General features: G+C 36.7%; 1 protein-coding gene across 7 annotated transcripts in view; it reads left to right on the top strand.

Moving 5' to 3' along the window:
• LOC110611608 (helicase protein MOM1) overlaps positions 1-16,104 on the top strand; it is a 36,557-nt gene extending 20,453 nt beyond the window's left edge. For 2 of the 7 annotated variants that reach the window (XM_043954888.1, XM_043954887.1), the window contains exons 14-21: positions 665-1,598; positions 1,770-1,949; positions 2,121-2,374; positions 7,462-7,566; positions 9,725-11,593; positions 14,051-14,623; positions 14,714-14,939; positions 15,091-16,104. In XM_043954888.1, the coding sequence (XP_043810823.1) occupies positions 665-1,598; positions 1,770-1,949; positions 2,121-2,374; positions 7,462-7,566; positions 9,725-11,593; positions 14,051-14,623; positions 14,714-14,939; positions 15,091-15,785 (4,836 nt within the window). In that variant the 3' untranslated portion in view covers positions 15,786-16,104. The remainder of the gene's footprint in view (positions 1-664; positions 1,599-1,769; positions 1,950-2,120; positions 2,375-7,461; positions 7,567-9,724; positions 11,594-14,050; positions 14,624-14,713; positions 14,940-15,090) is intronic. The other 5 variants (XM_043954890.1, XM_043954891.1, XM_043954893.1 and 2 more) reach the window with 5 other exon arrangements.
• Positions 16,105-17,783: the final 1,679 nt, after the last annotated feature.

The following is a 17,783-nucleotide window of genomic DNA, read 5'->3' as shown; positions in this document are numbered from 1 at the left end:
ATTTGTTGCAATCTTTTAAGTAGATTCCAATGATTATATTTGAATCAGAGACACTTATGGTGATTTTATTTTGACACAAAATGGATTTTGGTTGGATTTTGAGAATAGTCTTTCTATTATTCTACGTGGACCATTGTGGTGTTGCATACAATTTCATATTATGTTTGACATCTAGGAACTTTTTTTCTTATTTCTTTTATTCCAGTAGAAATTTTTTCTAATTGTTTTATTTTTTGGATTCACTATATCTGTTTTTTATTCAAATTCTTGGTAATTAGCAGTAAGAAGAATAAGATGAATTTTGTTTATCCAAAGCATCTTGATTACGTTTGGACCTTGTTTTGTTCATGGAATGGAACAGGGTGGGAATAGAATAGCTAGTCCATGGTCAATGTAAATAGTTTGTCTTCACTAATTTGTTGAATTTTATGTTGTTTATGTAAACAGAAATATTTCTTCTATGTAATAATTATTATACATTTAAACTTGAACTAAAGCTAGGTACAGCTAATTGATGTCTGAAAAACTATTCTATGCTCATCTTTTGCATTCCTTTCTATGAATCCAATGAAGCACTGGTGTGTAACTCTTCTCCCCCCTTCTCTATTGTGTATGTGTGCTATGCCATGGTAAGAAAATTTTATAAGATGTTTTTGATTGGCAGTCTAGTGTTGGTTCTGGGAGGGATAATATTGGAGATATTTTGGAGGACTTTGTGCGTCAAAGATTTGGTCAGGATTGTTATGAACGTGTTGATGGATTGGTCATACCTACAAGAAAGCAAGCTGCTGTAAACAACTTCAATAGCCAGAAAGGGAGATTTGTGTTTTTATTAGAAAACCGTGCTTGTTTTTCTAGAATCAAACTGTCATCAGTTGATACTGTTATCATATTTAGTAGTGATTGGAGCCCAGCAAATGATTTAAGGAACTTGCAAAAGATAACACTTGATACGCAGCTTGAGCAGTTGAAAATATTTCGTCTGTATTCCTGTTTTACTGTGGAGGAGAATGTTCTGATCCTTGCAAAGCAAGATAAGACCCTTGATAGTAAGTTGCAGAGCATAAGCCGGGCCACTAGTCAGACACTGCTTATGTGGGGAGCTTCACATCTATTCAGTCAATTGGATGATCTTCATAGTGGTTCTAGTACCTCAGTCACCAGTGGAGGTCCCTTGTTTGGGCGGTTGCTTCTCAAAGATATTATTCAGGAGTTCTTGACCGTTCTATCTCAGGATGCTAAAGAAAAAATTACATGCAATTCATCTATAGTTTTGAAAGTTAAACAGAATCAAGGACGTTATAGTACTGATTTTCCTTTGCCTGGTGAACAGAAAATTCAATCTAGGGATGAAGAGCTACCCCACATATTCTGGAGAAAACTGTTAGAGGGAAAAGAACCACACTGGAAATATTTATCTGGTTTACCTCAAAGGAACCGTAAAAGGTTTCAACAGGTTGATGATTTACCCAAGAAACCAGAAGGTGAGGTCCATGAAGTAGTGAAGAAGCGCAAAAAAGCAGCCAACAATGACATTGATCCAACCTCTCTCAAACCTTCCATATGTGAAGGAAACAAAGTTGCTGGGGACAGTGAAGGTGAATAGCTGATGCATTGTTAATTGACTTGGTGGTTTTGATCTCTATGATGCTCAAGATGGCCTCTCCTGTTGCATTGCAATTGGAGAACTAATTGGAAAGTATTTTATTTTATGTTATTTTTTTTGGATTCCTATATTAACCGTCTCAAAATATCTTCTGTTCCTTCAGGGATTTTGGGAGCTCCATTACATAATTTTCATGGATCAATGTCTGATTTACCCAAGAAACCAGAAGGTGAGGTCCATGAAGTAGTGAAGAAGCGCAAAAAAGCAGCCAACAATGACATTGATCCAACCTCTCTCAAACCTTCCATATGTGAAGGAAACAAAGTTGCTGGGGACAGTGAAGGTGAATAGCTGATGCATTGTTAATTGACTTGGTGGTTTTGATCTCTATCATGCTCAATATGGCCTCTCCTGTTGCATTGCAATTGGAGAACTAATAGGAAAGTATTTTATTTTATGTTATTTTTTTTGGATTCCTATATTAACTGTCTCAAAATATCTTCTGTTCCTTCAGGGATTTTGGGAGCTCCATTACATAATATGCATGGATCAATGTCTGGATCAACTGGTCATCTTAATAAACGTCATGCCAACCATGATTCATCTACTCCAAATTTGGCTAGTAATTTGTCAGAAGTATCAACAGTTAACCTGGCTGAATTTAATGAAAAAGTTAATTTGCATGATTCACAGAAAAGTTTACAAAAGAGTCTCCACCTTCTTTTGAAGCCAGAGATAGCAAAACTTTGTGAAATTCTACAACTCCCGGTATATATTCATTTCTCTACTAAGGAAGTTAAATTGTTATACATTTTGCTTAGCTCTAGGGCTTCTATTCTGCATTCTGCATGCCAGTAGCGATCTTTCAATACCATATGCATGCATCCTATTGGTACTTTTTGGTGCACTTGCTTTGAGAATGGTAAAAACATATTATAGATTTTAAGCTTTTTATCTAATCCTGCTTCCATCCTGTAATTAGCTGTGTATTTGTTTATGGAATAACAGGCTAAGGTGCTAGGGATTTTCAAGCCAAGAGCATTATAATCGACTTGCTTAAATTTTACATGAATTTAGTTCTCAACTTCTTTTGAAGTTGAATATTACCATGGGAAATTCCTTTCAATTTTGGTGAATTTTATCATTTTGAGCTTTGTGATAATAATAAGGTGACAAGCATATTGGGTCCCTCTGCTTGACAAGTTTTGTCTATTGCTTTGAGCTCCTGTATTTTTATTGTATTAAAATAAGCTGTTGCACTTTTATTTGTGTACATATTAATACTTTTTTAAAGGTTCATGTAGAAAGATAATATTTGTTGTCTATTACAATAGAGATTACAACATATTTATACATGAGAGACCGTATCTAGAAAGGAAAGGAAATCAAGCCTATGATCATGCAATTCCTATGATTAAGCAATTAACACATCTATCAATATTTACTTCCTATAACTTCTAATACTTCCCCTTAAGTTGGAACATAGATGTTAATCATGCCCAACTTGTTACATATATAATCAACTCGAGTCCCATTTAGAGCTTTAGTGAAGATATCTGCTGGTTGTTCTCCAGTTCGGATATGTCCCATTGAGATAATCCTTTGTTGGACTTTCTCACGAACAAAATGACAGTCAATCTCGATGTTTTTAGTCCTCTCATGAAATACTGGATTGGAGGCAATGTGGATAGTTGCTTGATTATCACACAACTTAGCGTGCACCAAATTTGTAAACCCAACTTCTTCTAATAGTTGATGCACCCACAAGACTTCACATACAGCTTGTGCCATGGCTCGATATTCAGATTCAACACTAGAACGAGAGACCATATTTTGCTTCTTACTTTTTTACGAGACCAGGTTACTTCCTACAAAAACACAATATCCAGTGGTTGACCTCCTATCAACCTTCGAGCCTGCCTAATCAGCATCAGAAAAACATTCAATATTTGAGTGTCTATAGTTACCATAGAACAGGCCTGATCTTGGGTCCTTTCAAGTAGTAAAGAATCTGTCCCAAAGCATCTTGTTCAGCAACAGTAGGAGAGGATATAAACTGACTTACACAGTCACTGAATATGCAATATCAGGACGAATCACCGTCAAATAATTCAGCTTGCCAACTAATCTTCTATACATTTCAGGTTCATAGCTCACTGTCTTCTGTGGTAAGTTGAAAATTAGGGGTCATTGGTGCACTACAAGGCTTAGCACCCAATTTTCCTGTTTCTACCAATAAATCAAAAACATATTTTCTTTGAGATAAGAAAATGCCTATCTTATACCGCATAACTTCGATGCCCAAAAAATATTTCAAGGAGCCCAAATCCTTTGTATGAAACTGTGTTTTGAGAAATTCTTTTAGGGACGTAATGCAACGTCACTTCCTGTGATAACAATATCATCTACATATACTACAAGCAAAATTACTCCACTATCAAAATTTCTATAAAACACGGAGTGATTACACTTACTCATCTTCATTTCAAACTGTTGGACCACCTCACTAAACCTGTCAAACCATGCCCGAGGACTCTGTTTCAAGCCACAGAGGGATTTTCGAAATCTACAAACCTTGCCTAACTCCCCCTAGCAACAAAATCAGGTGGTTACTCAATATAAACCTCTTCTTGAAGGTCACCATAGAGAAGTAGCTAAGAAAGACACATTTGAGTGATTTGGGATCTAATTTAGTAATCTGTGGACGAGCATCATGAACAAAACAAGTACAACCAAAGATACGTGGCTCAATAGGAAACAAAGATTTAGTGGGAAACAAAATATTATAAGGGATATCACCATGAAGGATGGAAGAGGGCATGCGATTGATAAAAAAACAAGCAGTGGATACAACATCCAAAAACATTTAGGTATTTTCATTCGGAATAATCGGGTTCTGGCTACTTCAAGTAGATGATGATTTTTCCTTTCGCCAACTCCATCCTGTGAAGGAGTGTCAACACAGGAAGACTATTGAAGAATCCCTTTTATAACAAATAAGATTGAAATTTTCTAGAAAGATACTCTTTAGCATTATCACTTTGCAATATTCGAATGAAAATATTGAATTGAGTTTGAATTTCAGCATAAAAGGCACAAAAGATAGAGAATAATTTTGAATGACCCTTCATTAAAAATAATCAAATAGTGTGAGAGAAATCATCAATAAAAGTAACAAAGTACTTAAAGTCAGATTTAAACATAATAGGACAAGGACTCCAAACATCTGAATATACTAACTCAAAGGGGGGATGAAATCCGTTTATTGACTCGAGACGCTGTAGGTAAATAGTGATGTTTGGCAAATTGACAAGACTCACAATCTAAAACAGAGAAAGATTGAAACTGTAGACATAACTTCTTCAAAGTCGAGAGAGAAGGATGCCCTAAACGACAATGAACATCTAAATACGTTAAACTTGTGGAACATGCAAGAGATCTAGGTAGTTGTTGATCTAAGACGTAAAGACCCTCTGACTCATGCCCTCTATCAATAATCTGCTTTGTCGAAAGATCTTGAAAAACACAATGATCAGGAAAGAATGAGACACAACAATTTAGTACACGAGTGAGTTTATTAACGGACAACAAATTAAAGGAGAATTTAGGAAGACATAACACAGAGGATACAGAAAGAGAAGGGGTTAAGTTGACATGTCCAGAACTCATGACAGAAGATTTAGTGCCATCGGTAAGCGGACATTCAGATGTTATTTTATCTCTCTATTTTGGTCATGGGAAATTTGGGGATTTTGATTGTTTTTATGATGCTTGATGGTTGAGGGAGTTAAGAGATTCTTTGATTGACGAGGCCAACAATCATCAGAAACTCAAAGTCTTGCACAGGTGCACTTGCAATTCTGGAATTCTACAATCTAATAGGAATTTCTTTTTTTTATTAAATAAATTTCCTAATTAACAAATAATCATTTTGGTATTAATTTTACCTAACTACAGTGGGTAAACAACGTGTGCAAAACACTTGTTCCCCTCAGTAAGGGCTTGATGTGAGAAATAAAAATCTGAAGGCTTAATGCAATACAGTAGAAATGGAGGGGTTTAATAGACAAAACCTGTCAAGTAGAGGGGCCTCAGGTTGCTTTTAGCCAAATAATAAGCATGCTACCTAGTTGGCCTCTTGCTCTGCATCTTGTCATGTGAAGGTATCATTGGGTTAACTGTGATGTGTATTTAACGACCTCTTTTATACTGAAAATCTGGAAACTTGTATAGTCCATTTCTTGCTATGCAATTTCTACTTGATTGTGTTACTCCTGGTAGAATAATATTCATTTTAGTAGTTTGTCCTTTGCAACCTATGCAAATTAAAGCTATACACCTTTTGTATTTTTGGATTCTTTTGACTCGTGTAGCGTCACAAGGTGAATTTTATGGGCGTGGTGCCAAGTTGCTTCCTGTGTTTGCATTTTTATTACACTATTGTCTTGTGATATTCAGCTGTTTGTCTCCTTAGATATAGCTCTATATTTTTTGTGTTCATCTTCCTTGATGCATTTTCCTTACATGGGAAAGATATCTGGTCACTCATTTTTCCTAAACTCTATTTGGATAAACATCCACTTTCAAATTAATTGGACAATTTAGACTTGATTAAATGGAATTTTTCCCTTCTACTCAGGTCAAGCTTTCTTTTAGCTCTAATAATTGCTTACAGCCATTCTTTTGTATCTTTCTCCCATTTATCTCCTACCTGGAAGCAGGGAGTTGGGACTGCCTTCTTTTACTCTGGAGTTGGGACTGCTTTCTTTTACTATGTTCTTGTTATTTATTTACTTTTCCCCATTTTCATGTAGTGGTACATGAACCTGCTTGCTTTTCCTAACTGGTGCATCCTTATTGTATAAATCTGACCTTTGATTGACCTCGGCCTTGCAAGTATAATACCCATGAGTGTGTAGTTCATCCTTGGATTTAAGTAAAAGATAGGACCTGTGGTAATCCTTTGTGTAGAGATAGCAGTTTTTCCTAATCTCATGGATGCTTAACCCCAACGGTTAATGTGGCAATGTAGCCAATAGAACCTGTTCTATTAATGTGGCAATGTAGCCAATAGAACCTGTTCTATTAATGTGGCAATCGCAATATAGCATATGCATATTGAGCTTTCATACAAACATGCTGCTTGCGTGCTTCTACTCATTTGACGATACTTGAAAACACTTTTCACCCTCTTTTGATTGCTATAAAATTTTATAGATATGGTACATAATTGTCTTTTTACTGTATCTTTTATGTATGTATGTATAACCTATGTTATTGAAGTCATATTTTAAAAGTTTTCTAAGTGTTATCCAATTTTAATATGTTTTGTTATCCTTCCTTCCTGTTCTCTAATCAGATATGTGCAAACATGTCGAAGTTTACATAAATTATTGATTTATTTTTAAGTATTAATTTATTATTTATTTATTTTTAAAGTAGTTACTTGTGCTAATCTGCCCCTACAGTCCTACCCCTTGATCTGTCTCACATCTCAATCCACCACTGTAGCTAACACGGGATGTTGGGAATGATGGCATATATTCTCCACACAAGAAATCAGTTGCCATGCCTATAAGCTCATTGTAATAGACTTCCTGTATTGCTAGAAATTATTTTGTTTTTAAATTTCTAGTGCTGCATTTTTATGGGTGAACAGTCAAGATTGTCAATCCTTGAGGTAGAATTTGCTTATACTCTCTTTGTTATTCTGGACTTGAATTTTCATATTCTCTGCAGATGTTAATTTACTCTTAGGAGTGACTGTTACTGTTGATGCTAAGAATATTAATTGTTGACTTGAGCATATTTAGTAGAATTTGTTTCATAATGTGTGTGCCTTTCTGTCATTGCAGGAAGATGTCAAGGCCATGGTTCATAGTTTCCTTGAATATGTAATGAGTAATCATCATGTTAGCAGAGAACCAGAAACCATTCTGCAAGCATTTCAGATATCCCTGGTTAGAGATTTTCTTTCTAAATGGGCATTATGATTGTCTTCTGATAGAATCTTTCATATTATCTTCAATGACTTCTATGTTTGCATTAAAAATTGAAACTTGCACATATGTTCTTGCAAAACAGGTAAAAATGCTTGAATTATGCTAGCTGGTTTTATTCATTTGGAATTGTTTTTGTGAGAAGAAAAAAAAACTACAATTTTCTCCTAAATTCTGCTTTCACCTTATGAGGAGTAGTTTAGTTGCTAATGAAGGAAGCCTAATGATAAAGTTCTGAGTTTTGTGCCCTTTTCTTCAATTGTATTCCAATGTGTCTTCGGGTGGGGGGTAGGGCTGAGCACTATTCGGTTTAAACCGAAATAACCGACCGAACCGAACCGAACTAAAAATTTGGTTCGGTTTTATTTTTAATTCGGTTCCGTTCGGGTTTAATTTTTTGAAAAATCGGTGATTTCGGTTCGGTTCGGTTTTAGATTCAAAAATTTCGATCAGACCGAACCGAACCGAAATCACTAAACTACGTCGGTTTTAGCTCTTCCCCGCTCTTCCCCGCTCTTCCCGCTCCCCGCTCCCCGCTCCCCGCCCCCGCCCCCGTCCCCTTCCCCTTCCCCGTCCCCGTCCCCAGTCCCCAGTCCCCAGTCCCCAGTCCCCGTCCCCAGTCCCCGCTCCCCGCTCCCCGCCCCCGCTCCCCGCCCCCGCTCCCCGCCCCCGTCCCCGTCCCCATCCCCGTCCCCAGTCCCAGGTCCCCAGTCCCCAGTCCCCATTCCCCGTCCCCGTCCCCAGTCCCCGCTCCCGTCCCCGTCCTCGTCCCCAGTCCCCGTCCCCGTCCCCGTCCCCGTCCCCGTCCCCGTCCCCGTCCCCAGTCCCAGTATTGATTTTTTATTTATAAAAATTAAAATTAAAATATTTTAATTGGATTTTAGAATGAATGTGAAAAAAAAAATTTTAAAAATCGAATCGAACCGATCGAACCGAACCGAACCAAATCGGTTCGGTTCGATTCGGTTATTCCTCTTATTCGGTTCGGTTCGGTTTGTATAAAATTCTGCAATTCGGTTTTCGGTTATTTCGGTTCGGTTCGGTTTTGAACCGAACCGACCGAATGCTCACCCCTAGTGGGGGGTTGGGTGGGTCTGCAATTAAAATTAGGTAGGTCGCTAGTATAGTTCCATGATACTGCAATCAAAGAAAGATTCAACAACTAAAAGAAAGATCGATTCTTTGGGATCCTTCCAATTGGTTTACAATGTGATGTGGTGTTGAGGTGTTCATACAGTGAATGAAACTTGTTGAATTAAATGATGTGGGACCATTCTAATCCCTAATAGCTGCCTTATGGATCTCAAACACATTTTAAGCAATTTTATAAGCGAGGAATCTTTTGCAAAATGCCACCATTTGATAGCTCAAGTGGGATTCATTTATTCCAAGTCAGTTTTACCTTTCACATCATTTCAATAGCAACTATACACTCCTTAGACCTATTGGGTACAATTGAAATAAGCTCTTGAATTTTCAATTTATAACCAAATTTACAATTAAAAGCATGAAAATACCATTGAAAAGCATGTAAATTTTTGGATTTCTCTTATCATTAGTCAAACAGGTAAAAATTTTAATAAACTCATAAATATGGAATGAAGTGTGCATGGAAGTATCCACTATTTCTTTCTTTCTTTTCTATCTTTTTCTCACTAGATTATTTTCATTAGGGAAGGATGAAATTACCATGCTACCATATATGAACTGATCAGTCAATTATGTGCTTGGAAAACAAGAGTAAGGAACTGAAATTACACTTGCATTCAAATGGAAATTAAATTAGACGGTAACCTATGAACAAGATGGGTTATCTATTGAGCGAGTGCCAGTGTCTTTAATGCTTTCCTTTTATTTCTGTAGTTCTTTTTTTCCTGAAATTTTTGTATATGTCAAGTCAATGCTAATAGTCTTCTAGGTTGTTACCCTCAATATGTGTCTCCTCCTCTCCAATGGTTCCTTTTTATGTGCTTCATTGCTGTTGCTCATGTATTTCTATGTGTATATATTTTGCATATTTAAGTTTGACCTTGCTTTATTCTAGAGTTTTGGGTGCGTTCCCATGCAGATGATATTGATTAACATTTCTACTTTACTGCTGTGCTATTCAAAATTTCAGTGCTGGACTGCAGCTTCTCTACTTAAGCACAAACTTGATCACAAAGAATCGCTTGTTCTAGCAAGACAGCATTTAAAATTCAGCTGCAAGAAAGAAGAAGCAGATTATGTGTATTCAATGTTGCGGTGTTTGAAGAAAATGTTTTTATGTCGTACAGGGAATTCTACACCAGAATGCTCTGCTAATACTTCTGAATTAACTAACCATTCACATCCAACATCTGCACAGCCAACACCATCTACACCACGAAAGATGAAAGTAGGATTTGGAAACCTGTTGCATGGTCAAGAATTATCTGATGATCAGGTACTTTCCCAGCTTGGATTGGCATGGCAAGATTTTTCAAAAAGTATCAAGGATATTGAAAAAAAATGTGATAAACAGATGAGGAAGCTCTTACTGAAGCAAAAGCAAGAATTGGAGGAATATGACAGAAAGTACAAGGAAGATAAGGCACAACTTAAGAATTCTGAAAAAACAGATGCAGCTGTTATTCGTTTGCTTAGTAATAGTTCCACAGGTACAGATCAACTTAAGTTACTGGACATTGAATACAAAAAGAAGTTTGAAGAACTTGAGCGCAAGATGGTGATACATCGAAAAAATCTTGAGGATGTACAGCTGGCTGCAAGGGAGAAACTGGAAGAGAGAAAAGCTTGTTGGGTGGAAGGAGTGAAATCCTGGGCAAAGGTGGAATTAATAAATAAGCCGCCTTCTAATGAAACAGGACCTAATCAAGAAAATGATTTCTCTTTGAATTCTCATTTGAAAGAACAGAATCCTGAAGGTAACCAAAGCATGCAAGATGGGGTGGTTCTGCTGGAAGTTCCTGAAACTGTTATTTCAAATGACAATGAGATGCTCTCTGGGGGACCGTGTAGAAATGAGCAGATTCCTTTTCTGGTTAATACAGACATGCTTGACGGAGAGTCTCCGTTGAGAGTTTCAAGGGCTATATGCTTGAGGAGTGGATCAGAAAATGTCAACTCTGCAAATGTGTGTTCATCTGAAGAACAAATGCAAGCTTCTAATGGAGCTTCATTGATTGTGTCTTCTAGAAAGCTTCCGATGGAAGTGCCTGAGAATGTCAGTTCTTCGGGCAGCCTGGAGAACATGAGAGTGCCTGAAATTGCTTCTAGTTTGACCATTGGTGCTGTCAACACTGCTTCTAGAGAGAAAGATGAAGTTCACGCTGAGCGCACTGATAATTCTACTGAAATTGATCAGCAGGATGGAGTGGTTTGTATTGTTAATCAAGATCTTTACCCTAATACGACTGCTAGAGACCAACATAACAGAAAAGTTTCATCAGGAGTGCCAGAAAATGCTTCAAGTATAGTGGGTGATAAAACTGGTAAGCAGCAGGATGGGGAGTCGGTAGTTCCTGAAACTTCTCTAGGTGCAACAGGCGAGGATGGACAGGTTCTAGCTAATGGTACTGTTGCTAATCAACACTCTCATTCAATGGATAAAACTGCTGGAGTGAATCAGCAGGATTTGGAGCTTCCATCAAGAGTGATTGAAAATGCTTCTGGTGAAGTAGTGGAAGGTGCAGGTACTGGAAGGGAGAGCAATGGTGTTTGTTTCATGGCCTCTTCCTCCAGTACAATAGTAGATCTTCAGGCTGGAGTGATTGCATCACAGTTAAAAAATGTTCCAGAATTGGTGGTGGGTGGTAGTAGTGGAACAGAGGTTGATGGAGTTTGTGATGTGGTGGCCTCTTCTAATAGTAGTGGAGTTGATCAGCAGGACGGAGTGGTTCCTGTCATTAATGAAGGCAATCATCCCCAAGAACTGCATTTGCTAAATTCACCTGCTATCCAGCCTGAACCTTCCTTGGTTCAAGATTTTCCAGTGCCATTAAATCAGGTTCATTACTTATCTGCTATATATATAAATATATATATATTTTTAATACCATTCCTCTCTGGTATCCACACAAGTTATAGTTTTTGCTTTTTCTGCTGGCCTTGCATACTTTTCTGTGCATTCCTGTACTATGTAGTTTTTTCTGGTCATGGATAATGGTGGTAGAGTTTTTTGATATGTCTATGATACATTTAGATTGTCTTCTGGGCTTTTTGATGGGTGGTTCCTGAATTAATTAGTGGACATATACATTGCATATGTACATAGCACTGTTGGTTCACTATAATTTTGTTGTTTTATTTTTCCAAGGCCCACTGGACTAATTGGGGAACATCTGTTGCAGCCCTGATCTTCTATTTTTGATATATTGCATTCTTGCTTTTTTACTTTTATTTTATTGCATCCCTCAATATTTATTTTTCAGCATTTGAGTCGAGAATCAAATCTAATCATAAGATTTAATAAAAATTTTCAAACTTAATTTAAAATGAATATGTTCTAAAAAATAAGTGAAGCAAAAATATTGCACGACTTATTTTGATAAATATAGAATTATCACTTAGATAATTAGGAGAATGCTTTATAATAGAACAATGTATTTTTACTATTGTAGACGATAAATATCACTTGCTGAAACTCTCATTTAAATTAGATCAAATGATTCAGTAATTAAAAAGGTAATAAGTTCAATTAAAAGTGAGAATATATTAATATAAATTTTCATATTTAACAATTATAATTATAGAGGTAATTGAACTAAAAGAAAATAAAAGGAAAGAGGGAGAGGGGGGAGAATGGTTGGTGGAAAAAAATTGCTAAGGAAAAGTTTTATGTGCACTTTCTATAATAAGAATGAGGTGGATCTTGAATTTTGAAGTTAGGTCTAGAAAAAAAATTGATCGAATTGGTTGATTCATATTGATTTGTGCAATTCAGTCATCGTTCAGTTAAATTTGTGATCACCCCATGGATTCAATAACTAGGATGGGGAATTGAATTGAATAGTAAGCACTAAGAACCGAATCCAGCAACATAAGATTCTAACAACAGTGGATTTACCCCTTAGATTTGAGTCACTAAAAGGGGGAATTGAATTGAGATTCCAAGCTCCTAACAACAGTGGGTCAAATTAGTCCAACCTTTTCATTTAAGCTCAACTTAGTCTTTGACCTAATAAAATTTTTATAATAAAATGATATTTTTCTCTGATCTCCGAAGATTAAAAAATTCGCTATTTTCAATGAAAAAAAACTGAAAAAAAATCAAGAATGTTAAAACATCAACCCAGTTCTCCAAAGCATCAAGAACCAGGAGATGAAGAAACATTGAGAATAAAAAAAATCAATAACCTAAAAAATCAAGAACCAAGCATTAAGAATCAAAGAAGTGAAAAATATAAAGAACCAGCATCATTGCCCAAGACTCCCTTTCCAACACGAAACCAGCAATTGTTCATCTCAACTGATTAGGCTGGTGGAGGTATTTCATCTATTCTATAAATCAGACAAAACCACATATCTCGCATACACCCCCTAATACTAAAATTATCAAAATCCTAGGTTTTGGAGCAACATAAATTTCTCTTAATCATCAGTTCTTTATTTCTAACTTAAACAAATAGGCAAATCACACTCCCTGTCGGATCCATTTCCCAGTAAACAAGCTCAGCATCAACCATGGCCAGAGTATAGCCACTAACAGCGCCTTCTAAAAACAAGTCAAGAGCCTCCGCGAAATTAAGACACACACTGCCTCAGCCACGCTTGAACTGCTTGCCCCATCTTAGAAACATTCTCTTAAAGGCCAAAGTGCATCTCTCCACAGCCAGTGCAGCCAAAAATACTGCTTGGAGGTTGGACAAGGCGAAGGAGGGTGGTGACTTTGGTCAAGCAATTGAAAAGAGCGATGGGTCAAAGTGGCAGAGGGGATTGTCAAGGGATGGGAAGCAAGGGATTGGTATTCTTATTTGGGTTTTGATGTTGGGTAATAGAAGAGATTGTGAGGCAGAAGTAGGGAAGGGAGTGAAGGACAGTGACCCAGTAGTTTTGGATCTGGCTGCACTTCTGATCCTATTTTCTTAGTTTTTTATTTTTATTTGAAATTGTAAATAAATTTTAATGTTTAAAATATGAAAAATTAGTACTTGGCTATTAAAAATTGAAATTTGTTATTTTAATCTTTTTGGTAAATAGTTGAGCCTATTTGAACTCAAAAGGAAAACTCTAGATTAATTTTGATTGGCTTATTTGAGCATGGTGGAAAATTACATGGACATATTTGAACTCTAGTCCAGATTTAGATGTGCATGACAAATCTTGCCTATTAGATGCAAATAGAAGTCAAAGGGACAAATAAAAATCCAAGGGCTCAGTAGGTATAGGCGCAATGTTGGTACTTGGTTGGTCCTGGGAAATTTTATATAGTTATAGGACTCATCACTTGGAAATCCTCATTTAGGCACTTCAAGAAGAATGTCCTATTCCAACAGTATCCACTGGGTTGCAAGATGGAGTTACACCAAGGAGTGGGAATAATTCTTTGCAACAAGTTGAGGCTTTGTTACCTAATCCGGATGATGTTGCAGTTTCAAATCAAACTAATAGTGATGCAGCAGTCGAAGAGAATTTGCAGGAAATGCAGTTGTCACCGTCCACAGATTCTGCTCTTTGTCTTGATGCCGCGGAGTTTCCTGTAGTTAGTGGGATCGAACATCAACCAGTCCGTGAACTTCATGTCACTGCAAACATGGGTGATTCAACACAAATAGTAGTGGACCATGGGGAATGCTCAAATGAAGCTGTTTTGCAGCATGCAACACAGCTTGCACATCATCTGCTGAGTGGATCAGGGATGCATGTTTCAGACACAAGGACTGTTCCCATTTCTTCAGGGGTTAATAATCGTACCGTACAAACTGTACCTCCTGCCCAAAATATACCCCTTCTACCTTCGGATTGTGATCCACTACAAATTGAGATGGAGAGAATATGCAAAGAAAGAGAACAGATTATCAGTACTCACGAGGACACGGTTAGTTTCCTGTGCACTTCTTAATTTCTTCTATGCTAACATAAGCCTTGGATGTTATCTCTTCAATTAAGCTCTCTTTCTATTTTGCAGAAGGTGCGGCTGAAATCTGATTGTGAAAAGGAGATAGAGGAAATTATTGCTCAAATTCGTAGAAAGTATGAGATTAAACTTCAGGAGGTGGAATCTGAATTCACCCTTAAGAAAAATGAACTGGATACAATTCATCACAAAGTTCTTATGAACAAGATATTGGCTGATGCATTCAGATCTAAATGTATGGATGATAGGCCATCTAGTGCACCTGGTATGCAGCAAGGTGTGTAATACTTGTGTGTATTAGCAATTTAAAAATTAACTTAAATATAAATAGAAATCTCGGGACCTACTTGTTAAAACCTGATTCGGCTAAGATGTTCTTAGTATTGCTCTTATCACTATTCAGCTCATGACCATTTCTTCCTTTGCAGAGGTGGCCTCAAGTTTCAGGCAACAGCTGCTTCAGCTATCGTTGCAGCCAACTCTGCAGAGGAATGCCAATTTTACCGGTCTATCTTCAGCTATTCCGCCTACAGGTGGCCCACAGATTGCTGCATCCTGCTCACACAATGCAGCTCCGTCTCTGCAGGTTGTTCATCATTCCTCAGCACTTTTCACAGGTGCCCTAACTAGACCACCTCTAATTAGCTCCATCTCCCCTCCCCCTGGCAATCTCCAAATTAGCAGCGAGATTCGAGCTCCTGCCCCACACCTTCAACCTTTCAGACCTTCAGCATCCGCAGTTGCAACAAATCTTTCCTCTCTTTCAGTTGGGATGCCTGGTCAACATATACCCAGTCATCACCCTACAACCTCTGCCACATCCTCCCAACTTCCATTGCGACCACAGTCATCTGCACAGCAATCTCGTCCTCATAATTTTATACAGAGACATGAAACTGCAGGAACTTTGCCAGCTCTCTCTAGTTCATCTCTATCTGCACTTGAGTTGCTTATGGATGTAGATAATCAAACAAGTAGAAATTCACCCTATGGTTTGCACCGGCACACGGATTTGGGTCCTAACTCAGACATTCCGGTCCCAACTGAGCTTAGGCTGCCAAACGGTAAGAGGACAAATGTGGCATGTCCAACTGAGGTTGTTTGTCTGTCAGATGATGATTGACATGTACTGATATGTTTATGTCTTTGATTTTATACCGATCATGGGGATCCTTTGAGTTTCAGTTTGCGGGGCGCATTTTTGGAGGTCTGCACTTTCATGCATTTAGGGAGAGTTCCCTTGATGTGCTGACCTGTGCAGAATTTCTGGCTGTTCAGTTCTTTGTGTATATTAATTAAGCTCATTTTTCATAATGTAGTTTTCTTGCATATTATATTCATTTCCCTGGATTTTGCGCGGAAGTCATTGCAGTATAAACGGTTTTATTCCATTTGTTCAAATATAGTTATTTGTTACTGATTTTGCATCGGTAATATAAAAATTATATTTTCTCTGTTTTTTCGTAACTTTTTTATATAATATTACTTAATTTCCTATATTATTGGTACAAAATTAATAACAAATAATTGTATTTAATAAATTTTAATACTCAGCTGATGAGAGAAATAGGAGCAACAAATTAGCGATTGAACCGTTTGATGTTTTAAATTTCTATAAACAACTTGTCAAAGAGGGACCTAAATTTTCTCCTGCAAGAAGTTCGAGTCTCACAAACTTGTACAAAGGATAAGATGTTAAACCATTTGGCTCGCTGTTGGCTAACCATTGTGGTGAAGTATGAAGAGCATAGGGGATCAGAGTGAATGAGTTGACCTAAGCATGTAATGAATAAAACATTTAGAAAATTGCATGTTCTCTCAAATGTTTTTTTTTCTAAAGAATTTATAATATCGTTTTATAAAAATAATTAAAATTTAATCTAAAAGATTGTCATATTGATTTGTTAAAAGTTTTACGATTTATTTATTAACTATATTAATTTTTTATTTAATTTATAATAAATGAAAAATATGATATGCGGTTTGTATAATTTTAAGGTATCACAATACCTGAGGGAAAAAAAATCACAATACACAATATATTTTTAAAATTATATATACAAACTTTAATAATTCTTTAAACCAATAATTAAATAATTATATAGAATATACTAAATTCACATAACTAAAAAGAGATAAAATGTTATTTAAATTCACCTGGTCTACCCTAAACTTAATATTATATATATATATATATTTGATATATTACAAATCATTCAAAATAGGCCATAAATTATTAGGGTCACATAGTGAGGATCTAATTAGATGATACTGGTTCCATCGGTAGAAAAAAAAGACTCGAACGCTGTAGATTTCAACTCTTCGTCAAGACTCGTCCTCTCACTATAGGACGAGACTGTATGAAAAGTTACTGTTAAAGAATTCAATTCAATATATCCCCCATTACATTTATGATCTTGAAATTTTATATCCACTAATTGATATTAGTCGGATTTGTAGGAGATATGATAATCAACTCTATCTTCTTACAGTATAAAAACTAATGATCACAGAGATCAAGGTGCACCTCTTCTGACACAATTACTTTTGAATTCAAAACATCTCATTACACTTGCCCTTCTCTTCAATTTACTAATTTGAATGTTGAAGTGGCTGCTATAGGTGTCAATCACCTCGCTTTTCTTTTTTTTTTGCAGATTGACTAATCGCAGCACAGTTTCATTTAAACATCATCATTGAGTTCCATTAACGGGATATTCCATTGGATTTTCTCTGTTTAATTAGAGTAGAAACTGGTCTTTCATTCATTGTCTCCTAAAAATGAACTTTTTTCTTTTCTATTCTATAAAATGACTGACAATTCACGAGTTACTACTAAGGCTACTGCCAGTAAGAGCGTAATCATTTCCCCCACTCTTAGTAGTGGACAAAACACCATATCAATGGCCAATGAAACTGATTTGAGCAAACTAAATAATGAGTGGATGTTTCAATACATAAAAAGGCTACAGGCCAGTCTCGAGCAATATAAAGTTCGGGAGGAGGCCTCCTTTATGACTCCTAAGATAAGGGAGAAGGCTTCCATCGACACTCCAAGGACTCGGATAGAGACAATCCAAACAACTTTAAAATAACAATGCAGCTTCAAGATACCAATGAT

The sequence above is a fragment of the Manihot esculenta genome, chromosome 3 (assembly GCF_001659605.2).
Source record: "Manihot esculenta cultivar AM560-2 chromosome 3, M.esculenta_v8, whole genome shotgun sequence".
NCBI classification, from domain to species: domain Eukaryota; kingdom Viridiplantae; phylum Streptophyta; class Magnoliopsida; order Malpighiales; family Euphorbiaceae; genus Manihot; species Manihot esculenta.
The sequence above is the reverse complement of the archived record's forward strand: the minus strand, read 5'-3'. Positions and strand labels throughout refer to the sequence as shown.